At 39.7% G+C, this 26,415-nt stretch overlaps 2 protein-coding genes across 8 annotated transcripts in view; one reads left to right on the forward strand and one right to left on the reverse strand.

Moving 5' to 3' along the window:
• Window positions 1-13,983, reverse strand: part of tmco3 (transmembrane and coiled-coil domains 3) — a 30,251-nt gene extending 16,268 nt beyond the window's left edge. Inside the window, exons 1-5 of the mRNA XM_017701849.2 lie at window positions 13,846-13,983; window positions 11,298-11,739; window positions 5,455-5,634; window positions 2,464-2,658; window positions 1,065-1,193 (exon numbers count right to left, since the gene is read on the reverse strand). Of these exons, the coding sequence (XP_017557338.1) occupies window positions 1,065-1,193; window positions 2,464-2,658; window positions 5,455-5,634; window positions 11,298-11,723 (930 nt within the window). The 5' untranslated portion in view covers window positions 11,724-11,739; window positions 13,846-13,983. The remainder of the gene's footprint in view (window positions 1-1,064; window positions 1,194-2,463; window positions 2,659-5,454; window positions 5,635-11,297; window positions 11,740-13,845) is intronic.
• On the forward strand, window positions 13,895-21,362 carry dcun1d2b (DCN1, defective in cullin neddylation 1, domain containing 2b). Of its 7 annotated transcripts, none has more exons than XM_017701855.2 (7): window positions 13,895-14,033; window positions 16,764-16,980; window positions 17,262-17,430; window positions 17,673-17,803; window positions 18,271-18,353; window positions 19,362-19,458; window positions 19,638-21,362. In XM_017701855.2, exons 2-7 carry the CDS (start codon window positions 16,806-16,808, stop codon window positions 19,715-19,717), a joined length of 735 nt encoding a protein of 244 aa, XP_017557344.1. In that variant the 5' UTR covers window positions 13,895-14,033; window positions 16,764-16,805; the 3' UTR covers window positions 19,718-21,362. The 7 variants fall into 7 exon arrangements, with proteins under 7 accessions (XP_017557344.1, XP_017557341.1, XP_017557339.1 ...); XM_017701852.2 differs by lacking the exon at window positions 13,895-14,033 and adding an exon at window positions 14,658-14,761; XM_017701850.2 differs by lacking the exon at window positions 13,895-14,033 and adding an exon at window positions 15,433-15,531.
• Window positions 21,363-26,415: the final 5,053 nt, after the last annotated feature.

The raw sequence follows: 26,415 nt of genomic DNA on the forward strand, positions 1-26,415 counted from the left end.
CACAAGCATTTTAATGCATAAATGTCATAAGATGTTGTGCAAATGACAAATAAACTTGAAACTTGAAGCCTCAACCTTGACACACTTGCCTGAAACCACAGAGTTAAGTAATATAAAATAGTTTTCTATAGTTTCTTATGCTGTGTAACAAAGTTATCTACAAAATTGATAAATTGTCAAATATTTAAAATGACAGTCTGCGTTTCCCACATCTGGGCTATTGCACGGTGCCCCACTAAGGTATAATGACTGTCAACCAAGTATATGTTGTCCCATTTTAACAGTGTCCAATTTCCATTCGGCTCCATTTTACCAATTTTATATTTTTAGGAATAAACTATGCAAAGCATCACTAAGCCAGCAAGTCCAATCTTATCCACAAAGGGCCAGTGTGGCTACAGGTTTTCACTCCAGCCATAACAAAGCACACCTCCACTTGTTTAATCAGTTTGTCATAGTCTGCAAACATTTCATCAGGTGACCTCCTGCTTTGTTGGAGTGAAAACCTGCGGTTAAGCCAAGTCTATGAGCTGCTTCACATCCTAAAAAAAAAAACACTTATTTTATTAGTAATTTTATTAGTTTTTTGAATACTCAACTAAGTAAACAAAATGTTATTAGTTTAGATTATCCATATATTCAAATAACCCCCAGTGGTGTCCCCCAAGTTTTATTTAATACTGTATGGTAGAAGATTAAAGCCACCTTTATGCTGCACTTTTACAGATGACAGACATAATACTTCAAAACTTGTTAGCTAGATTAACTTCATAGCTCTAACACGCTCTAAAACTAAAGGAGCATACTAAAGACATTAAACTTGACCTTGCTAATCAATTACACTTGTGGCGAGGTGCAAATTTTGTAAATTTGATTTTTCCCTAGACTAAACCACAGGTCCAAACTGTAGATGGGACTTATATTTACTACCACGTCTGAAAATTAAGAATGGATAATTGGAAGTAGGTAGTGAGATCTCACACATAGTGTGAACAGCCGTAGTAGCTTTCATCCAGCATCAACATTTGTATTTTATGGTGAAAGACAATTTAACTGACTCTTACCTGAATGCTATTAAGCCCTGAAGGGCCTAGCAGAACCCCACAAACTATGTATCCAAACATAGGAGGCAGTCCTATTAAAGTGCACAGCCAGCCACAGGGCAGAGAGAGCATGACCACTGACACCAGGTCCTGTGGGAGAAAACACAGTCATAATCCTGTGCCAGTGGGCAATATAACCCCGAAATCTGCTTAAATACATGTTTAATACAGTAATTATGTAATATACAAATTAATCTATAATTAAAAGTGTTATTCATCTGAAACTCTTAAGCATAAAACTGTGAAAATCCAAGACCTACATGATCCACACATCATCTCCACAGAAACTAATTTTTACCCTGTTTAATCATGTCTAATTCTCCCCTGTAAGCTAAGCCCCCCAATCACACAATGCTACAAAGTCTGGTATGTGACATGAGAAACCAGTCATCAAATCTCTTCAGACTGTGACTAATGTGACAGTGTTGGGGGAAACAGAGTACAAAGTTACGCATTAAAGCAATGTGATCACTTTTTTCTGTAAAATATATGTAACGGATTACAGTATAAATTCTAGTAATCACATTACAGTTAATGACTTCATAAGAATTGTGTTACTAGCTTCACTCGTACGTCTTGAAATCATAAATGTCTTTTATACACAATGTGCGTGTGTGCACACCAACTGCATCAGCTGACTGCATGGGTTTGAGTGTGAATATTACAAGAGCAGTGTGAGTGCGGAAAGCACTGTAAACACATGCTAATAATAAACTGATTGACAGATTCCATGATAAAGTAGAAAGAGACCGAACCTCACCTGAACAGCCCAATCTCGATTTTCATTCAGGAACAGATCTGTAAGCTTTGCACTTTTCACAAATATTGTATATTCAGGCTTGAGCGTTGTTAGAACTGCTTCTAGTGTAGCTAGTGGGTAGCTAGTCTCTCTTCCAAACAGCATCAGTTGTTCATCATTTTAATCAGCCTATCTGGCTGTGTTTTGTTAAAAGGAAGGGATACGGATATGTTCACTGTGATTGGACATTTCTTTCTAAATAAACTGCTGAAAAGGACTATTGGGCTTTCTTTGGTACAGTTGATAAAAGTGGGCTTAGAGAGCATCGCAGAAGTAATTAATCATGAGCTTGTATTTTGCCAGAATTAATAAGTCATCTCAATCAATTGACGGCTGCACAGTTTAGCATTGTGATGAGGTAATGAGATGACCCTCATACCCACCCAGAGATAGCGAGACCACTTATGCTCTCTTGGACTTACAGCCACAGATGGCTCACCCAAGTACTTCTTTTAAGTGCTCAGACTGGAAGCAGATTTCTAATCTAACCTCTACCCTGTGGTCAACCACTGGATGGTTTACACATGAAAGGTTAGGCTAAGGATTCAGAGGGTCACTGACCTTGATAAAGTGATGGTCAGCACGAGGAATAGTTGAGTCTCGGGGTTTAGTCAGTACATACTGGTTGTTCTGTGAGTCAATGAGCATGCTCAGTCCCAGGTCACTCTCTGCCACTTGCCGCGATACATTCTTCCTCTTATTGTCCTCCTCATCCTCCTCTACCCTCAGGACAGCCTCAACATTAACACCCTTCATCTGACAGATGGGAAGAAAGAAATGAACTAATGAAGAGGACATAAAAATAATGTAGGAGTCTATATTTCTGAACAGATAAAACATGACTGGGATGAAACTGGCTTAATTTATTTGTAGATATCTTGTTACAAGCCTGTTCAAAGTAGTAGCATTTAGTGGAAGTTTTACAGACGTTAAAACACACACACACACACACACACACACACACACACACACACACACACACACACACACACACTTCATAATCGGTTCAAATCACCAGTCATTGGATGTTGTTAGAAGAACTAAAGAACATAAACCAACCAAAAACAGCTCAACATTGCACTGAAGAACGATGTTCTACTCAAACACCTACACATAGTATTCTATGAAGAACGCCTCACTTTAAACAAAGCTGAATGTGCATAATGAGGCATCAGCAGCCATAATAACCTATTTAACACAGTTTAAAATGGCCACAAATAAGCTTCATGGAAATTCAGTTTAAAAAAAAAAAACTAACACAATTTAGCAGGAAAAACAAGTGTAATCAAAGTTTGTGTAATCAAACATCTTTTGGGCAAACGACTACCTCTAAGGATGCTGAAACCTGAGTCCATGTCGTTTCCGTTTAAAAGGTGTGTCCTTTCACTAGCCCTCATTGTTTTAGAGTATGACATTCAAGGTGCAGCTCAACCTGTTCGTCCCTGTGAGTTTGCTTGGTTCGAGTGCACACACAGATCTGGTCAAACAAGTAGGCCCAAAGAATAGATATCACAGTCTGTATTAAAAGGCATGGCACTCACGGTTTGCTTAAAAGAGATGTATTAAAAGTCTTTAACATTCTAAGGAGTTTACATCCAGTATATACTGTGGATCTAGACAAGTTTGAGTAGTTTGAATTCAATTCAAATAAATTTCATTTGTACAGCAGACACGGTCATAAGAAATGAGGGTCGATGGGTTGTTTAAATAAAATGTTTTAAATACTTTCTATAGGACATCTTAAAGTTCCTGTTTACTTATTTTAGCATTTCCTTTTCACCATTATCTATATTTTGTGGTGTTTGTAATATGAACTGGCAGAAGAAGAATGCTGTTGGTCCTTCCTGTTAAAACATTTTTTACTTTTTTCAGCTATTTTCTTCAGTTCAGTTTGAGTTGGGTGGGTGTTGAGCTGAGCTACTTGTGTTGCTTTCCCTTACATAAAGTGACTGCTCCCTACCGCTCTCAGTCTCAGCCAAAAATCCCAGCAAGTAGGTTTTCAAGCTTTTCTAAATTAGTTAACAGTGCTTGTTAAGAAGGTTTATTATGCAGTTATTTGTAGAGTAGCAAGATGCCGCTTCTTACTTGCACTGGCCACCTCTTGCTGGATCCTACCATAAGTGATTAACTTAAATTATGCAAGTGTGAACGGTCCAGCTTAACTGTAGGAATGAAATGAAAGAGTTAGCTTGGTATTACATTAGCTACCCTTCCCTGTACAGGTGTGGCAGACAATACGGCACCTGATAAATGTCTTTACCATGTCCTCAAATATGTCCATGCGAATTCATAATGACAGCTTGCATGACCTCACGTTTTAACATGGCCAAAACCAGCAGTCGTCTAGCCATAGATCACTGATAAATAATACAGCGCTGCTGAACAGATAGGATACGTCTGTGATCTACAGATAGGATACGTCTGTGATCTACCCGTCATATGATGAAAGTTCTCATTAGCTAACTTTAGCTGTAAAATATAATTAGATCTCTGAATTGAGCATTAGGCTTTTTACTCACCATTCACAGACTGCCTGAATTGTTGGATCACTTATCTGCTAGCAATTGTTTTAATTCATATTTATTTCTTGAACATAACACTAGTAAAAGCCTTTTCCATAGCATATCTTTACTATTAAAAGAAAAAAAATGTTTAAAACCATGTTGACAGCAGCTTTAAAGGAAGAGCAGAGTAATTCAATACGTAAAAACCCACTGCACTTAGGACTTCTGTGAAAATGTTCTGTGCACTAAGCATCAGTTTATTTTTCTATGTCACAAATACATTTGAACCAGTGACAGTTCAAAATATTAAAATATGGTAATGAGAGGATTATGACATAATTCATGTTTTACATCTACCTAACAAACTGTCAAACATGGTGTATAAGTCAGATCTGTTTGCATCCAGGCTGGCTGCAACGCAGAAATCTGATTACTGCCTGGCTCATGTAGGCCTGGAGTATTCTCATGATCTGATTACCCAAGTGCATGTAAATGTGTTGATCGGATTACTGACAAAATCTGTTTTTCTGCAGTTATCAGATTATTAAGTGCATGTAAACACACTAACTGAAACATGAACCAAAACAAATTGACCTGCAACCAATACATCTATAATATGTATGGTATATAACATATACCATTACAACAAAGGCCATTTATCATGTTTGCTGTTACTAAATTGTCATTGCGATTAAAGAAAAGGCAGATTATTCTTCATTAGAACAACATAGTATGAAGATTGTGTCAAAGATTAAGATGATCAATGTCAAATGAAATACACTACATATGATCTCATTGCATGATAAATAAAGAAATCACTTGCCACACAAACAGAACTTTGAATGATGCCATTTGCTGTGACGAGCAAAAAAAAAGGAAGAAATTCCAGAAGACATAACAGTTTTACCGGATTCAAACTGAAGATGGCAGAGATTGTCATATGTTGTAATTTTGACATCATATTTAAATCATGACATGACATTATCAAACTTGGGTCTAAAAATAAACCTTCATGTCAGGTCCCACCAATCACACCCTGACGTCTGACCTGTTTGTTGTTGTCAAAGACGTGGTCTTCAATCTCCTCCTCCAGGCGGTCAGCAGCCTTCCTTACGTCCTCCAGAATCTCGTCCAGCATTGAGAGGGTCTTGTTGCGGTCCTGCGCCACCTTCAGAGCCTCCTGCTGGTGTTTCTCAGCCGCAACCAGCTCCACATACTCCTCCTCCTCCTATCAGGGGGTAAACATTTGCTCCATATGAGAAAGAGCTACGACTCAACGTAGGTCCGAGTGATAAAACGATAAATGCAGACATCATGATCTTTTCAAATCAACAATATTATTTTAATCAACTATAGCCCAACAGAAAAAAATGTTCGTTTGAACTATTATTGATTAAAATATTTATGCCGTTCAGTTCCTCAATCTGGTATTAGCAGAAAAGGCTTGAGCTTTGAACAAATGCACTTACTTGTCCTGGGCATTATGTGGTGATATGCAAATTACAGACTAGACAGGGAGGAAGAAAAAGTCTAGCTATTTATTATTAACAGCACAAACCAGTGGGACAGAGTAGTTAGCTTGTGATAACAGAAACAAAGCTTTCTGTAGCTTTGAGCTGTTTAATTGAAGCATAAAAACCCAAACAAAACTGCAAATCCAACAGTTTGCAAATCCAAAACACATGTTCATTGTTCATTTTCATTTAACAGCAGTCTGTAATATGTTGAAATAAGCAAGCCTTTATATGGTTGTATTTTAATGATGTTCATTATACAGTCATATGCAAAAGTCTGGATAAGCTGGTAAAATTACATGGATTGTTGATATACTGAAAATGCACATGCGCTACAGAGAACACATTTAAACACTGAATTTTTCTGCAAATTTCAGAGCAAATTTTGTTTCTTTAATTTAAAATATCAGAAAAAAACATCACATTAAATGTACCATTACTTTTGCACAGGCCACATTGTGTGTTTTATTTTTTACAATATTTTAAATTCAGTAAATAAACAGTATTTGGGTAACACTTTATTTGAAGGCTACCTACATAAGGACCTCATGACGCATTCATAAGCGCTGAATAATGTGTTTATAAAGCACTACTTGAACATTTATTAAGTGCTTATGTCGGTTCTCGCAACCTGACATAAGACGTTTTATGAAATAAATGACATTGTACTGACATAATATGAATAAACCTTGAACATATTTACAGCACTAAACATATTTAAAACAGTATACATAACTATATGTCAGCATTCTTAAGACGAAATATGCCTGGAAACCACCCCCTCTTCCCTCCATGGCATAGATAAGATGATTGATGCAAATATGTATAGTGTTTTAAATGTGTTTAGTGCTGTAAATATGTTCAGTGCTTATGAATGTGTTATGAAGCCCTTATGTAGGTAGCCTTCAAATAAAGTGTTACCAGTATTTGTGACCTGAAATGTAGAGGATTGTGCTTACTTATTTTCAATTTATTTTTATCTATTCAATATTTACATAGAAATTAATCATAATTCCTCTAAATTCTCAATTTCTTTCTTACCACTCAATTTGACAGAAACACCTTGATTTGTGTTTCTGCACAAAGGATATTTACAGAAAGTGTTTAATACTTCAGAACGTTGATGTATATTGTTAGTAATATTTGATGAGTGGTGACAAAACTTTTTTCTGTTTGTAGTGTCATGTGACAGATTTCCTTCACAGACATCTAGAAAACTACAGCCTTTCTACATGGAAAATGTCCAGACAGATCTATATGGCAGAGACACAGATCTTTGGTGTAGCAGCTTGTTTTTTAATCGATTAAACAGTTTTTAGCTGGAAATTACATCATTACTTAAAGCAATTTTATTGCTAAAAGTCAGTGTGATGGAAACAAACTGCTGGGCAGCATTTTCATTTGATTGCTTTTGCACTGAAAGTGAATGGACACTACCCCAGACCTTTTGTAAAAAAGTCATTTAGCATAAAACTTAAGACAGCTTTGTGAAGTTATGACAACTGATTTCAGAATGGGAGCTTCTGCACATTTGAAATGGGTCCCCTAGTGGCAAACCACCAAAATTTCAAAACATTAAAAAAAAAATGTATCTTTGTAACTGCACAATGTAAAGAAGCCTTGTCTGTTGAACTGGTGTGACTTGGCCATCCATATGCATCCATCTCTAAGCACTGTTTCTATACAGCAATGCTGCTAACGTTTTGAAGCATTTCAAGTTTCTGCTGTCTTGATTATGACCATCAGTAGTTAGCTCTCAAGCCCTGAAATCATGTAGAGTTAACAAGGTTGTGGGCTTGAGAAAAAGCTACACATCATTTAAAAACAAAAACAAAACACTTAGTTTCTGCATAGCTCAGAATACTATCCCGATTTCAAATTTAATCAGTAGTAAATGCATAAATATTGAATATTATGGGCAACATTGTAAGAAGATGTTTGGCCATTTCAACCAGCCCTATCTCCTGGATATTATATTAAGCACTAAAGGGCTCAGGCAAGTGCATTCTAACCTCTACAAAAGCATCTGACTTTGCCCACTAAAGCAAACAACTGTGTCGTTTTCTCATGATGCAGGGACCTGTCACTCAAAAACACACTTTCTCCTCCGCACAGACACACTCTACTTGTGTCTGGCAATCACAGATAGCAGTGTGTAATGCCGAGTAATGCTGTCTCCAGTCACCTCGGGTGCTGGCCTTCAGTGAAAGAGATAAGAGGCCTTCCCTCAGCGAAAAAACCTCCAGCACTTCAGCAAAACCCCAGAAAAGCGCTGTTACTAGGGAAACAACAGTATATCAGCCTTGCCTGCCAATTACAGTCACTTCGTGCTCACGTCTAACTCAAGGGCCACTACCTAGAGGCCATCAATCACTTACAACAGAATAGAAGGCCTCTAAAATAACACTAAGGAATAAATTAGTCATAATTCTTTTTTTTTTTACTAAATCATTTCCCAATCTCTCTTCTTTCTCTATAATCAAGAGTCTGTGTTTGTGACTGTGGCTTTAAGACTGATACATGTAAAGGAAGCTGTATGTACTGATGCCCTGTATTGTGCAGCCAAGGCTGAAACGTACGGAACTTCACTCCCTTGTGCCGATGTCTGGATTCTTTGGAAAGCTGCAATCATTTGTTTGCTTAATTGTTTTTCCCATATTTTCCACTCCAGTAATTCTGATACAGATAGTAATAACATCCCTTATCACTACAACATGATTATGAACAGCCATGGCTAAACTTGCATTGCATTCATGTTTGTGACATCACAACTATATAACATCACAACCTTCCTTGCATTAAAACATTCACTGCTTGCATTTTACCCTTTACTTTTGCCCTTTATGGTTCATGTTGACAAGCTCATCAGAGACCAGGGCTGTCTAATCTTATCCACTGTAGCTGCAGGTTTTCACTCCAACAAAGCAAGAGGTCACCTGATGAAACATCTGAGGACTTAAGACCAACTGATTAAACAAGTGGAGTGGGGTGTGCTCCAGATTATTTGGAGAAAAACACTGCAGCTACACCGGCCCTTTGCAGATGAGATTTGGACACCGTTGTCTTAGATGGTTTCAGCAGACTAGAGTGCACTAAGGCTAAATTCAGCCTTGCGTTTCATTGCAATGAAAATGCATTCTGTTTACACTTTTGTTTATGCATTCTTTGTTAAAAGCAGACAAGATCCATCTCTGACCACCACCTCCAAAAGTGGTTTACAGGCATGTGATCTGCTCACAGTGCAAACCGGGAGAGTCCACATCTAGGTTTCCATGCAGTGAAGTGAAATCTGAGTGTGAGCCGATCAACGAAAACATATGTTAATGCAAGATGTAAACACGCCCTCTGTCATTTCTCTGTGAGGTAATGCTGAGAACTCTATACTGAATTTGGTGCCTTCTTCTTGGAGTATCAACCATGCTGAGCTGAGACATGGATGGATCTAGACACGGTGCAGACTAAGGATGAGATTTTGGCAAATTCTTTTGACTGAAACTGTTTGTAATTAATCGCTGATTAATCGTTAACTGACAAGCCTAAAATCATGAACACAACCTTTAAAAATGTCAAATACAGCACTGCATTTTATACACACAAGGCATCAGTGAATAAAAAACAAAAAAAACAAAACAAAAAAAAAAACACAGTAACATAATGTAGTTTAGTAACATACGTTAAGCACATATCCTTCCCACATACTGTTAATGAACATATCGTTACTGTCGGAAGAAAACCTTGTATCTCCATTTTTGGCATTTTTCAGTTTTTGACATAATTTGAAAGTATCTATTACTCTTTACATTATTTGTAAATTTTATGATGAGTGGCCTAAAAGAAATGACCCAAAAAGACATGGGAATAATTCTGGTTCCATAGACTTGCATTGAAAGTGAAGTATGTTTTTTCCTTCTCCTGTAAAGTTACTATTTTGGAGATACAAGGTTTTCTTCCGACAGCAGCGATATATGGCTCGAAGTTCACATGCATAGTTTGAACAGTCTATACCTCAAAGTTTTCAAGCTTTTTTGTCATAAGACTAATAACGTTTAGCCTGTGTAATAACATAAGGCTACACTTAACAGAAGCCACTGCGTTTGATAAACAGTAAAACGCCAGCTCAAGCCTAACTTCACACTGTCTCATGCGGATAAATATCCTAGTTGCAACAGTGCTGTTAACAACGCTTTGGTTTAATCTCTGCTGTATCCCAAGATGGTCATGCATGTAATTCAAAAACGGTCCTCAAGTTGAATGAAAAACAGCCCTGTTCAAATGCCTGCATAATTCACCAGAAATGAAACTTACTTTTTAAATAAAGGAAATAATCAAACATTTATATACTTGTCATTTAGCAGTTAATCATTAACCTCTCTTGCAGACCCACGAGTGAAGCGGCAGACATTTCTGCTCCTCAGTCAGTGTTTCTACAATAACTCCGCTCCAGGTTTTCTATTTTCCTCTCACTGCTTACATGAGAAATCACACTCTGTGTCTGCTCCACATGATCCATTCTTACATTTACTTTTCGTCTTTAAAGCATGAACAAGTCACTACACACTGTATTTCATAAATTACATAATTTATGGTTGCTATTAATCAAAAATCTAAACACATTCTGTGATACAGATTTTTTTTTTCCAAAAGATCTTAAAAAGACGCCCCAATCACAAGCTAGAAAATTAGTTAACAAACACGCAAGCTTTAAATACCATCTTCATCACTTATGCAGCAAAATGAGACGGACTGTGTGTCTGTAGAATTTTGTTTTTGCAATCGGTAAAATTACCAGTATGAAATTTTCAGTATATAAGACTGCTGAACAGCTCCGCAGGGCAGACGCTGTGCGTGAACAGCCATCATGTGTAATTTGTAGACCCTGCTTCATCAGCCATGTCAAGCAGTGGTAGTCAGCGTGGGAAACAGGGACTGTCTGGCTATTGTGGGATGGAGCGATACTTGAGCAGGTCCTGAGCAAAAGAGAAAACTGAAGCAGAGCAAAAATCACATCACTTCACTCCTACTTCACACCACTCTCATGTTCTTGATTCCTAGTGCAGTACAACGCCAGCTCATTTGAGTCAGTCAGCCGCTATAATGCTTCTGAATGAATTGCCTCCAATCTTGCTATTGTATTTGGTAATACCAGCACGGCATGACACATCATGTGTTCCAAAGAACCCCATTCACTCTTATGGTTCTGTTGTGCAAAGTGGACACAGGTACTCAGAGCGCGGATTAGTAACTGTACCGTGCCGTGACGTACTGCCCAGGTTGATGTCAGTAAGAGTCAGTCAACGCCAAGTCATTCTGCACATATAGTGAGTCGAACTAACTCCTGTGCCATCTTAGCTACATTTTTACAACTTTCTGGCCTCACCTTGATGGCGGCCTCTCTGAGTGCTTCCAATCTCTGGCGGCTGCTTTCCTTCATGTTCACCACGTCCCTGGAGTCACCCTTCAGCACCCGCTGAAGGCCCAGTACGGCCTGGAAGACTGACCGCTCACTCTCATTCAGCTCTTTCTGGAACACCTCCAGCGTGTGCACCTGGAAAAGCCTCTCAGCATCTGACAGTGACCTGTCCCGCCTCACCGCCACTGCCGCTGACTCCAGCTTCCTCACAGCAGTGCTCTTCTGCCGCAGGAGGCCCGAGAGGCGTCGGCAGTTCTCCGCCACCCATTGGTGGCCATAGGCAGCAGCTGCCCCCCGGCCGCGGTGCAGCTTGATGACATGCTGGGCCACCTGGTCGCCGGGCTGCAGCGCCCCCACCAGCGTGAGGCACAGCAGCGCACACAGGGCCCGCATTCAGCTGACGCTTCACCTGGAGAAGAATAAGAACAAGTCAATAAACAAGGCAGCACAAGGCATCAACGGCAAATACATGTACTGACCCACTGGTACAGGGACAGATAAGGGGGACATGTCCTACCTGTTTTTTTCCATGCAAGAATATTTTCACAAAATTGTTGTCATAGAAAGAAAAAAGGCTGAGATGTGCTAGAGCTGCTGATCAAGAATTACATAGCAATCAATTACAGTTTAGAACTCAAACCACAAAGACTGCTGTTTTGTTTAGTTATAGTCAGTAATGACAAGAAGAAACAAGCACTAACCCAGCCTGGAATCACTTACAACACCTCTTTACTCTATGATGAACTTTTGCTGATTAATGTCAGAACAGTTAATAACACTCCCTCCTTTTTATTCCTAATTAATAATATTTATCATCATTATAAATTTAGCTACATGCAAATAGGAAAATGTCATTGTAATAGTCAACCAAACAGTCTCTCTACTGAATGTGTGCTTTTATTCCTAGTAATAATAATAATAATAATAATAATAATATTTGAAGAGTTTCATTTCTAAATTCTGTTCCTGAATATGTAACAATTTTGGGTGTTAAGAGTTTAAAGGTTTAATTATCATTTTTTAGTAACCGTGCCAGGCAGGACACTTACGGGCTACTGTTATCGGCCCAGAAATTGGTTAATGGTTGATCCCTATCAGCGAGAAAAAAAAAAGAGGAGAGAGAATAAAAAGAAAAGGGAGACGAGGGCTAAAGTGAAGACAGCAACTGAAACACTGCACAAACTGTGTCACGCGACTTGGGACAACACAGGTTTGGTAAGCTGAGCTCACACAGGTGGGGCTCAGGTATCCAGGCCAGTCAAACAAACACTAAAGGCACCTGCCACACCTGTCACATAATACACGACTTAACCTAGGGAAAGTGACGATAACCATGTTCCACGTATGAATAGAACTGAAATATGCATGAGACAAATCTAGTGACATCATATAAAGATATAAAACAAGAACTTTTCAAATTGTCTACATAATTCAGTTGTTGAAATGTAAGTGGTTTGATGTGAAATAGTGCCTTGCAGAGAAACTTACAAACTGTGCGTTTATTACAGTGGCAGTAATAGGAACCAGGGCATGTGACGTCTACAGTGCAAATACAACTAAACATATTCTCTAGAAAAACCACCAAGAGGCCTTTATATGTAATGTTGATAATGGTAACCAGTGGTAAACATACGTTTACTTGGGGTACTGTTTTGCCTTGCAGCGCCCGGCGTGTATCTCTCTGCCATCATTGTATTTAAAGAAATATACGTTTTGGCTAAAATCTTGACTGAAAACTATCACACAATGTCTCAGGCACCAGGCAACATACCCAAAAGCATATGTAAGAACTTTGTGAGCTTTTAGAGGCTTTAAACTCTTCAGACATCTGGTTCCCATCACCACCACTGTGAACAATTCTGGCTGTCTAGAGCGGATCATCTCAAACCAAACGACCCGCAATGACATTCGTTACATGTTAATTGTTGAATTATGTAGAAACCTTGATGAATCGGTGGAGGTCCCCCTTTAATCCAAAGAGGACGCAATGCTGTTCGGCAGTTTGCCACTTTTTTTTTAAGTGAGGACAGCATCACCCCTCAAATCAAGCCCTTCGAGAGCTGATCTCAGAACAGACTCCTCCCTATTTATGATGGAAGGTGTCCCAAAAGCTGACTCTAGATCAGCTCTCCTGCTCCTGAGGTGGTGTGGGAGACCCTGGTGCCTCGGCAAGAAAAAGGAGCTTGTAAACAAAACACAAAACCTCTCTGAATAAACTGTGGACACGTTAAGAGCCCCAGCATGCTCGGTATGTCCACAGTGTATCTCCACTCACTGAAGAAGACAGGCGAGTCTTATTTCTCACCCAACCGCCCCGTATGCTCGAGATGTTTGCTCCAGCTTTTACAAGCATTCCGAACATGAAGCAGTAAAAATGAATGAATTGCCAGACACGAACACGGCTGATCAGATCACACGGACACGTTACATTAGCGAGCCTAACCGGCACCGCTGGCCTGAGTCAGGCAAGACGAAATGGCGACGAGAATGAAAACAGACGACATAGCTAACCTACCTTGAAGAAGTGTGAGTGAGTGGTCTGTCTGCGCAGCCCTGCGCTCCTCAGAAAATGAAGCGAACAAACGGGCCCTTGTATCGCCGGCCCCTCAACACAAGCCACATACTACCGTTATAGCGGCGGCGCTGTGAGGGGCAGGCGCTGTGTTGACGGAGTGCTGAGCTTCAGTTTGTCCGCTCGCACAGGTAAGTCGACGCTTTAACAACCTGAACTCCGCGTCGAGTCGGTTTTCGACGGTCCCGGACTGGCGGACTGGGCTTGAGCATTGCTAGGACGATATTCAATCGAGATACAGACGAGCCGAGCCGACCTGCCGCTGTTGTTACACAACTGAAGTTAGCTTCCTAATCGAATCTTCCGTTCCACCTTAACGGGGCAGCGGTTACCTTCTGCCGCCCGCTCGGGAGCTACAGCTAGAGCGTAACTGTTGCGCCATTTAAGGTGGAACGGAAGATTGAATTCGGAAGCCAACTTCAGCCCCGTGATTGTACCGTCAACTGACAAGTAGTCGGCTCATGTCAGGGACGGCTAGCCGTGTTCAACATTCAACCGCCCTGAACTTTATTTCAAGTTTTCAGGCATTTTTTGAAAAACTCGGGACTCGGTGAGTCCGGCAGGCGACGACAGCCATCGGCGCTGTTTGTTGTGACTTAGCTCAGTTATTTAGCCTGTTAGCCAATTAAGTCAGAATGCTGTTTCACTTCCGAAACAAATGCAGGCGATTGGCCGAGCGCAGTGCATTGTGGGTTGTGTAGTTTTATGTCCAGAGCGAGCTGCCTACACTGTCTGCACCTGTTTGTAGTTCGTTCACGTGAACATCTTTAATATTCCTTCCTTCTTCGCACTTAATTCAGCTCATGCTGGTTTAAGGTATTTTGACGAGGAAAGTCTCTAAGTCTGACGAAACAAAACGGTGAGTGTTAAGCTCACTTATCTTAAAAGGGGGTTATTTTGTAAGGGTCTTTAGTAAGGTGGTTCATTTAATGCTTAATTGGTTCTTTGCATGGTGAAATGATTCTTCTTACTGGTGGATTATGAGTTGTACATGTCATTGTTCTAGTATTGTAACAATAGCAGAACACGTTTTGGTGTTATGTAGAACCATTTTTAAGAGGTTCTAAGTAGAACTGTATAACTTGCAACACATTCTCCATCAGTCTGAAGAACCGATTCACCATGTAAGCGTGCTAATGGTTCTGTGGAAGTCACAGTTCTGAATGGAAACATTCCCTTTACTAAAGAACCCCTGATATCCCATCTTTTTAAGAGTGAACCCTCCAGTTATAGTTTAACACTGTTGTGAATTAGGGGGTGAAAAGACAAAATGTCCTGCTTGTTGTTTTTTAAATGAAACCGTGTGATGTAACTTAGTATGTAAACATTCTAAAATTTTTGAGGCGTGCTATTTGCTGTTGAACATAAATTTAAGACGTAAAAAAATGTCTTGCTAGTCCGTTACATTTATGTACCAGCTGTATTTATTAATTATCTTTTTATTATCCAGTAAATCCGGTAATAATTATTGTAAAGCAACGCGTTTGGCTGTCATTCTCGGACCGTTGGGGGCTTGTCACGTTAAATGACTACAAGTCCCAGCGTCAAGGAAGGACTTGCGCAGTCCCGCGCATGCGCAGAAGGGGGCTGTCGCCTATCAAGTTGGTCCAACAGCGGGGTGATAAAATGGTAGGTGAAGACACGAATGGCAAAAACCCGAACTTGAAGACAGAACGGGGACGCAGAGAGGTGCAGAGCGGGAAAGGGGCCTGTTGTGTGTCCCGGGGTAGGGCTCGGACGTGTGGTGGTTGTGTTTTGGTGGAGTTTTCCTCCGGCTGTGTCGCATTATCACGGTGGAGCAATTTATGAGGGAATATGGAAGGTCAGTTGTTGGTGTTTTGAGAGCTGACAGACACTTTGCTCAACACGGCACATTCACCTTTTTTGGTAACTGGCCTGTGCAGAGGGTTTGTCCACTGTTGCTGGGGAAGAGGTGGAAGCCGGGCGGGTCGGTGGTCCGGACGGACCGAGAGAAATTCTCCCACAGACCCCGTTAACAGCGAGGAGGCGTTGGAGCTGCATTTTTTGTTTACAACCGCCTAAAGAGGGTCGAACACCATGTCCCTTTTTGTTGTGGTCAGTTAAGGAGGCGAGTAGCATATGCTGTCAGATGAACTCGGCTTTCCTAATTCGCCTGGCCTGACCACCCAGGACCCCGACAGGTTTCTCCAAAATGAACATGAATGTTTTGGATCAGCGAACCTTCTAGTTTCAATACGAAGTGGGTGACCGTTCAACACCTTTCTCATTAAGCTTGTTTCTGTTGGTCATTACCTGCCTGGTGAATGATCGATGCCATCAGACTGTAGGTGAATCCAAGTTGAGCACTGTGTTTAACCGAGCTGTGCTGGGGTGCTGTACTGAAGTCTGTTTGCTGGTTTGTTGTTTTATCAGCACTGCCTTGCAAAGATTCTTTACTCCTTATGGTTCGCAATCGGGTCTCCGTTTTACCCTCCATTTGTATATGGAAGGAAAATCAGCCCTTAGTGTTTTATTTCTGTTATGTCTAGTTCATTGGAAACTTGTTAATGTGTGTTGCTGCCTTACTTTTACTCATAAGTACATTGCTCATGTTATATAAGGAAAGAGAAGCAGCCTTTTTTGTTTCTGTTCCATCAAGCAACATGTCATTGTCAGTTTATACTTCTGTCTTGTCATGATACTTGTCTTTGACAGTTCTGAATACTGTGTAGCACCTGAGGCCTCATATTTATCAAGTTTCTGATATGAGGTCTGTAGAGTTCAGCCCCCGCTCAGGATAAGCAGGCCAGTTGCATTCATTAGCCTATAGAAATGGCAATGTCCTGAGAAGTTTGAGTAATCAGGTCTCTCTGTCTTATGTGTGCATTTCCCCCCCACAGCATAAGCTGAAGTCATCACAGAAAGACAAGGTCCGCCAGTTCATGTCTTTCACCCAAGCCGGGGAGAGGACGGCTGTCTATTGCCTCACGCAGAATGACTGGAAACTAGAGGTGGCCACAGACAACTACTTCCAAAACCCGGATCTCTACTATAAAGAATCCATGAAAACCACAGTGGACCGCAAGAAGCTGGAACAGCTGTACAACAGATACAAAGGTAAATGGGTAGATGTTAGGGTTGGACAATATAACCCTATTTATCCCCACCATGATAAATTATGTCATCGTTTGCTTGTCGCGAATATTGTCAGTACACTAACTGAACACTAAGAAGACCAACCAATTATGTTTCATTATAAAGAGAGTTCTCCTGGTGAATGGTTTTAGTCTATGTCCATGTCTACAGGATAACATGGACATAGACTAAACCTACTTCTAAATGTAATTGAATAAAACATGCATATATTCCTGTATATGTTAATGACTTGTCTTCCACAGACCCTCAGGATGAGAATAAAATTGGTATTGATGGGATCCAGCAGTTCTGTGATGACCTGACCCTGGACCCGGCCAGCATGAGTGTTCTAGTGGTGGCCTGGAAGTTTCGGGCAGCTACACAGTGCGAGTTCAGCCGGAAGGAATTTCTAGATGGAATGTCTGAGCTGGGGTCAGCAAAGTTATTTTTCTATTTATTTATTTGGAATAAAAGTAAAAAAAAAAAAAAAAAAACTGTATACAAACAGTTGATTGTATGCATTTCCCAATACATATTTCATACATATTCAAATTGAATTCAAAACCTAAAAAAGCTCTGATGAACCTCTCACTCTGTGAGGGTTTGATTTGCTCAAATATTTCATGATCATTACTAATGATAGTTCACATTTTCACTGCATTTGTTCTCCATAGGTGCGACAGCCCAGAGAAACTAAAGGCCATTTTACCCAGACTAGAACAGGAACTCAAAGACTCTGGAAAGTTCAAGGACTTTTACCAGTTTACCTTCAACTTTGCCAAGAACCCAGGCCAGAAAGGCTTAGGTAAGTGTCACACCAAAAGCAAAAAGCAGCACATTTGCCATCATCTCAGTGGTGGCATGTAAAGGACACTGTTAATTTATCTGCACTGTACAGTAACTTTGTTAGAAAATTATCATTTTGAATGTGTTGTAGTAAACAACAAACTACATAGAGTTAATCAGTATTAAAAGGTCGTAAGTGATAATTGTTAGTCAGAAGCCTGTGTTTCTGATCTCAGATTTCGTGTTTCCCCTGAGACGGGTATTCCCTGACTTGGGATTCTGTATCGTGCTGGTTAATGCTGGCATACAAACAAGGGTGCTGTTTGTCGGTTTGCAGTGACCCCTCCTTGTTAGTCCTGCACAGTGGGCCATTGTCTGACCCATTGGACATGGATCACTCCCTGTACCCCAGCCTGCTCTCTTTTCCTCCCCTGTATTTCCCTCTCGTCCTTTCACTTTCATCTCTCAATGCTATCTGTTGCTCAGATTTAGAAATGGCTGTAGCCTATTGGAACCTGGTGCTGACAGGCCGGTTTAAGTTTCTGGACCTCTGGAACAGGTTTCTGTTGGTAAGTGTCCTTCAGTCCAGATTAATTGGTTGCTTCTGGTTTTGGTCCTCATAGTAAAATTCTGAATGTGTGCAATTGGTTAAAAAAAAAAAGTCTGAACAAACTTTTATATAAACTAACTACGTATGTTTTCAAAATGAGGATTAAAGACTTTGTTGGGAGCATTATGGCTTGGCTACCAAGTGGCACATACGAAGTGTTGGTTCCTATTGTAGAGAGATTGTGAGCTTGATACCTAGTGATCCTAAAGAGGATATTTCATAGGATGGCCCTCCCTTTCCCCCAATCACTCCGTGCAATGCCAGTGAGTGCACCTGAGCAAGTTGAGCTGCAACCATGCTGCCTTATGCAAAAGTTTGACAAGATGTGGCGTCTGGCGTCGCATGTCTTGGAGGAAGCATTGCCTTCAACCTCCAAGTTTTGAAGCATCATGGGTGATGGGGTATATCTAACTAGTGGAATTTACCTCTGTTAAACATAGAGGGGGGAAATCTGGTAAAAATCAAGTGGAGAGGAAATTCTGTAAAAAAACAACAAAAAAAAAAACATTGTGGCTTCTCCTGACCTCTTAAACTCTTTAATATACATGTGTTACCCAACCCTGGTCCTGGAGGCCTACTGCTGTTCACATTTTAGTGACTTCTTTGCTCCCAGCACATCCGATTTCATCATCTCATCAGCTCATTAACAACCCCTTACTGGGTTGTAGTGGTTGTGTTAAAGCAGGGAAAACACTAAAATGTGCGTAACAGTGGTGGGCCTCAAGGACCAGAACTGGGAAAACACTGATCTACATGACAAATGGCACCCACAAACATTTACCCTAACCAGTAATATCCCAACTGTATAGAAATATACATATTGTATATATGGAATAGATATAGATATCTGACCTAATACTAAATATTCAGTTCAACAATTGTGTTGTAATGCTGCATACAAGGAATCTATTACATGCTGTCATAGGCTTCACTACTTATTCTTATTTATTTTGTCTATCCTCTTAAGGAACACCATAAACGGTCCATCCCAAAAGACACATGGAATCTCCTTCTAGACTTTGGAAACATGATTGCAGATGATATGTCAAACTATGATGAGGAAGGTGAGGTGATGCTTTAGTACTGATGGAAAGTAAACTTGAAAATTGGTGAGCTGCACAATGTTGACTATAATCTATATAAAAGAAGTGAAGAGGACAGAGTATGTATACTCACTAAAATGGATATATGATATGACAAGGTGTCTTGCAGAAATATTAACTATATTTTTGTCTTTCTTCAGGAGCGTGGCCGGTACTCATAGACGACTTTGTGGAATTTGCCCGGCCAATCGTTACAGCGGGCAAGCGCAAAAACGTATAATCACCACCTACCTCTTGGAGAGGGAAGTGGCACCTTATCTCTCTGTTCAGACTTTTTTTGATAGTAAAAAAGATTTAAAAGAAACAAAAAATGCAAGAGACTTTTAAGTTATAAGTCTGTGCTACCAAACTTGGGTTGAGCAATGTAGAGCTGACCAGGCCTTATCAGGAATGAGTGAGATTGTTTGGAGCACATCACCACCAGAGGGCGACAGTGAACCAGCCCCCAATGGCATCAAGTTGGAGGAGCCCCTATCATCCATCTTGAGTTGCCCTAGCCTCAATGCCACTGTGTTAATGGACATTATGACCTTGTCCTGCACTGTCCACCAAGCTGCAGTTCAGGAGTGGTGCTTGAGGCACGTAAGCATGTCAAGTCCCAAGGCTGGAGCCCATAAAGGGGTGTAATATAGGATAATAGATTGTGCATGTTATTTGTGATTGATGCACAGTGTTGAGCTGTGCAAAGTACAAGAAAGAAAAACTGAAGATCAGTTTTCATTGAGCAATGTCATGTACAGCCCCCACTGTGTCATTGCGCATTGTTACAAATTTGCAGGAAGTGTAAACTTCCAGGTCTGTTGTCCTGCAGTGTAAAGCCTCCTTTCTTATATTTGAAATGTGTAAAGACAAGATCCAGTTTCGTAAACAAGTCAGAAAAACAACATGCAGCAATGCTCAGAACACCAGCAGAAGTAAGATTGCTACAGTTGTAAAATACTGTATCTAATAGAGATATGTACAGACATATTGCCACAAATGCGTATGAACATAGATACATGATGTTTATTAATGTAACGAGAAAGTATTTGGAATAATCTATCTTGAAATCTTGGATGTCCTCAATGTGCTTTTCCACATTTAAACATGTATCATTGGTTTTAACTTTGTTTTAATTTTTGTTCTTTAAATAGAATGCTGGGTTTTTTTTAGGTTTCCATTTGAGTTACAATTTTCTTAATTATTGATTTACACATCATATTTCTAACTTGCCTTGCAATATATGCACATTTCAAGCTGCGTAACATTTAAACTGGCGAAAATCTGACAAAACTGAATATAATTAAATTAAGAAATAGTTCCCTTTTGACTTTTATTTAACACTTTTACTTAAAACACTAACATAGAGATTGTGAGAGTGGATTTTATTTACAGCCAATAATGATGTCAAATGTTTTTTTTTTTTGTTTGTTTTTTTTTTTTAATTATTATTATTATTATGCAAACACTTGCACACACTACAGTAAGTTGACTAGAAGGCTCATATTGTATTTCTTTGGATTTTATTTATTGTTTTTGTAGAATTCTGGACAAGGTGCTATGGTGTTCTGGATCTCCTCATTTAACTGTTACAGATTGCCATTTTTGTCCAGTTTTGTTTGTTGGACATGTACTTCCATCATGACGGAGACGAGCCTCCTCATAATGTTGTCCTCATGTGGTACGCCTTGCAGAGTGTTCAGTGTTTGGACTGTTGAGTCCTGGGTAGTCAATCTCATCAAATCAGTATTATTGCATATGTAAATAAAGATTATTTAAAGAAGAAAAAAAGCTGTTATCTCCATTATCAAATCTGAACCCATTTGTTTGATTGTGGAGTAAGGAAGGTGTTCAATAAAGCATGTTTTTTAAAAAAAATTGAAAAATGACCAAGTAGACTAGATTTTTTTTTTGTCATACAACCAGAGTCTTAATACTGTTTTCCCATCTCACGCTTTGCCAGATAATATTCACAATTCATAAGTTTGACATCACTGTCCGAAGGTATACAATAAAAATCTAAAACTAATTTTTGTTTGCCAGTCCATCGCAGGGCAAGTTATACGTTTTTAAAGCTTTCAAAAGCTTGAAATATTAAATAAACATCTAAAAATACCTCTTAGTGTCTAGTGAGGAGGTCAGTAGTAGGCGGACCACAGTCCGGACCCAGATGCTGTCCTGTGCAGACCTGGACCTATAACTGATAAACTATGGAGAATTATTTAATTTCGACTAGGTGGTCCTGTTTTATTCGGCATAACATTTCTAGCCTTTACAGTACAGCTTTAGCGGGCATCAATGTTGTTAAAATATGACTGAATTGTACTTTATTTGATTCGTCATTCAGTTGTTGACTATATAAGATATTCATATAACTACTGCTTCAGTAAACAGTATATGGCACTGAATCATAATGCAAGTTAGACCTGATGTTCCTGACCTTTGCTTCAGGAAATTTTCTTTAACTGGATCTTTTAATTTTAATGAAAGACTTCTGGTCTAGTGTATAATAGTGTACACTATATAAGTTATTACAGAATAAAATAATTGGGAGTCTTCTAAAGTTTTAAATGTTATGTAGCAGGTTTTGAATTATGAAGTCTTTATATGTGGTTTTCTTGAACAGAAAGAGATCATCCATCCATCCATTTTCTAAGCCGCTCCTCCGTTGGGAGGGGGATGCTGGAGCCTATCCCAGCAGTCTTCGGGCGGAAGGCAGGATACACCCTGGACAGGTCGCCAGTCCATCCCAGGAAACAGATCATAACATCAATAAAAAAGGGAGCCTGTATCAGCTGTATGACAGGAGCATCATCTCTCACCCAGTTGCATTATGCACTAGTGGTGAAAGTCACCTCTCAGAACTAGTAGTCTACCTCCTGCCTTTATGAATGTGTTCTCAGTAAAACCATTCGTTTCCAGGGGCAAAAGTAACTCTAGCACTTTGGAGTCACCATTTTAGTCATTCTGAAGTGGATCTTTGATAGATAGTTGAAGAAAAGCAGTGTACAGAGCCAAATGCATGAATTGGCAGTACAGAGCCACCCAAATGTATCTGCATTATTATAGTTTCTCCTCCTTTAAAAGAGTTCTCCATGGTGTCACAAGACACTGGAAAATTTCCATTACTCAGCAAACTTTTAACAAGCAATAGGAACGTTTCCCTTCATCAGAACAAACAGCTCCTTGTCATCAGGTCATGTACCATCTGCCGTCATTACTGCCAGTGTGATGCATAAGATCATTCTTGATCATTCTGTCTACAATCAGTTGTCTCACTCACTCAAAACCAGCTCATGGATCCTAACCTGTCAGGCTTCAAATCAGTGTGCTCTACTGAAATGCTTCTCATAATAACCACTGAGATGCTCCATGCAGGCAGATTAGGCAATCCTGATTCTTCTCAGCCTCTTAACCTTACATTTGCTCCATGCAGAGTCTCCTTTGGTGTCCCACAAGGCTCAGTGCTCGGTACTTTTCTCTTTTCCCCCTCTTTTGGTAATGTAACATCTTCCCATGGCTTCTCCTGCCACAGCTATGCTGATGAAACGTTCATACTTTCCTGTTGTTTATACTCGCATCTTGACATGTTGGGCTGCCACCTCTTCACAGACAGCAGCCCACCACCTGAACCTGAACCACCAGCACAACCAAGCTGCTATTCCTGTAACTACTGGCATAGAAACTGGAGGGGCTGGAAACAGTACTGGACAGTTTGCATTTGTCCCACCTAAAAATTATACAAAACGATAAAACCATACCTTGAGCCCTTTGAACATCAAATTTTTGACTCACAGCTGCAAGGCTCGAATCATAATCCCTGAAGATGCAGGGAAGACATGCTTTGAAACTCTTCTCTGCACTGGCTCCCAAGTTGTGGATTGAAAACTGTGTTCTCCAAATGTCTACTGAAGAGCCATCTCTTTGAAATTTAAATGAACTATAATCCTGCACTTTCTTAAAGGATTTTGACAACCTTTAAGTGGAAATTTACAAGGAAAGGCCTATAGAGGTAGGAACACTATTTATCAGACCTAAAACATAATAAATACACAAGTAATAAATTAGAATAATTAAAGTAATTGCAAATACATTATAGGTATTTTGTGTAAATCACTTGATTAACATTTAATTTTGATTATTACAGTATTTCAATATTTTAATCTCTATTTTTCCAAACCACTAATTATGTGATGATCTACAGTATTTTGATTATTCAAGTGGCCATGTAATCAGCATACTCTGATTTCCTAGTAATCCGATCAGGAAATCTGGTAAAGTGATCACTCTACCACACCATTTGCTTTAAGAAAGCAGCGTTCGTTGATAACACCTGCACAAGATTTCATAGATAGCATAGCTTTAGCAGTCTTTGGAGGGCATGCTGAGGGAGAGATGTCATCAGCTTCTTTACCTGAACTACAGTCAAGTCTGTAGGTATTTGGACGGTGACACAATTTTTTCTCATTTTGCCTCTCTACACCACCAACAGGGGATTTACAATGAAGCAGTCAAGATTTTCAGGTTTAATTCAAGAGGTTTAACAAAAATAGGATATTGCATTAACTGTTACATTTAGGAATTACAGCCATTTTTTACATAGTCCCTCAATTTTCAAGTGCTCAAAAGTAACTGGACAAACTATCATAATTTTAAATGCAAGGATTATTTTTAATACTTGAATGCAATTCCTTTGCAGTCAGTGACTGCCTGAAGTCTGGAACATCACCAAATGCTGTTTCTTCTCTTAAGATGCTTTGCTAGGCCTTTACTGCAGCTGCCTTCAGTTGCTGCTTGTTTGTAGGTCTTTCTGCCTTCAGTTTTGCCTTCAGTGAGTGACAACTGTGCTTAATTGTGTTGAGATCAGGTGACTGTCATTTAAGAACATTCCAACTCTTTGCCTTAAGAAACTCTTGGGTTGCTTTCCCCGTATATTTTGGGGCATTATCCATTTGCAGCATTTGACTGAATCTGAGCAGAAAGTATAGCTCTGTACACTTCAGAATTCATCCTGCTGTTTCTATCAGCAGCCACATCATCAAAAAAACACCACTGACCTAGTTCCATTGGCAGCCTTACATGCCCATCCCATAACACTGCCTTCACGATGTTTGATAGATGATGTGGTATGCTTCGGATCATTCAGATCAAGCCCTTCTTTTCTTCCTCCATGCTCCTCTCTTCCCATCATTCTGGTACAAGTTATTCTTGGTTTCATCTGTCCAAAGAAACTTGTTCCAGAACTGGACAGGCTTTTTAGATGTTTTCTAGCAAGGTCTAATCTGGCCTTTCTGTTATTGAGTGGTTTCAGCTCGAGGTAAACCCTCTGTGTTTACATATTCAAATGCATTTCAAATTTACAAATGTATAGTCAACACTTGGAAGAAACTCTAGACTTTTATCTCCTTAATTTGTCATGAAATAATGAGGGTACAGGTCACCCTTGGCCTAGAAACGGCTTCCGTTTGTCAACCGTTCGGTTATTTTTGAGGCTGTGAAAATGGAGAGAAAAAAATGGTGGTAATTCCTAAATGGTTGATGTATATATTTAGCCCCTTGAATTAAAGCTGAAAGTCTAACCTTCAATCACATCTTGACTGCTTAATTTAAAATTTATTGGTGTACAGAGGCAAAATTACAGAGACACAAAAATTGAACTTAGAATCGACTTGATGCCAAAACCTTAGATTGCTGAGGTGAGATGCTTAAAGAAGACTCCTGGCCTCGATTTTAGCAGTGGTGGACGAAGTACATAAATTGGGTACTTGAGTTAAAGTAGAGATACCCAAGGTAAAATATTACTCCAGTAAAAGCAGAAGTTCCTCCCTTTAGACCTCAACTTGAGTAAAAGTACAAAAGTATTTGTCTTCAAATGTACTTAAGTATTGAAAGTAAAAGTGCTAAAAGATTAATTATGATATCAATTATGATATTAATTATGATATTATATTGATCTGTAGGTCTCTGTTCATAAACATAAACCAGCCCAAACTAATTTACTATAAAATGAAATGGTGTATATATTTCTATATTGTGGTCTATTTACGCAAAGTTAGGTTAGTTCATCATTTATGAACCACATGCCTGTACTGGATCTGCATGTCCAACAGGTCAAAACAAGCTCAAAGCAAAGTGACCGCTGTGCCCATGTTATGTTTTTATACACACATACACCAAAAGGAATGACAGATTTCGCAAAATGTAGTGGAGTAAAAAGTAAGATATTTGATTCTGAAATGTAGTGGAGTGAAAGTAAAGAAAGTTGCCCAAAATGGAAAAACTTCAGTAAAGTACAGATACACAATTACATTTACTTAGTTACTGTCCACCATTGGATTTTAGAGAGGCAGCATTGAGCCTTGTTGGACTACATGGTGAGTAACATGGTATGGAAGAACACATATGTCAGGGGAAACAAGCAAGAACGATGTAAAAATCTGCAGGAATAAAGGCAGAGCTGAAACAATCACAACAAGCCAAGAACAATTAACCGAGAAGAGCAGATTCAATGACAGAAATGGCCATGTTTTTGCATCAGCCTAGTTCTACAACAAGCCAGTATAAGGTACTTATGATACTTCATCTGAACCTGATCTTGAGGTACAGATAGTTCTAAGAAAATGCCAACTATGAAAGAGTAGAGGGCTAAATGAATGTGTTATTTCTCTGTCTTCCAATACACTCTGTGATAATTACCAGGAACCGAGTAGAGTCAGGGTTGTTGCTCTTCGGTAATACTCCATTCTTGTCCTAGGCCTTTGGGGCGGTGGGGTGGGGGGCTGGTGTGGGAGAGTTAGTGCTGATCCTGGATCAGCTCTTGCAATGGTGCCATGGGGATTGCCTTTTTAGGAGACACCTGATCGCAGCCACACAAAGAGGGTTTGTTGATAAGGTTCTGCTTGTGGGTGTGTGCATGTGTGGAGTGAGAGAGCGATGAAT

Source organism: Pygocentrus nattereri, chromosome 12 (genome assembly GCF_015220715.1).
Source record: "Pygocentrus nattereri isolate fPygNat1 chromosome 12, fPygNat1.pri, whole genome shotgun sequence".
NCBI lineage: Eukaryota > Metazoa > Chordata > Actinopteri > Characiformes > Serrasalmidae > Pygocentrus > Pygocentrus nattereri.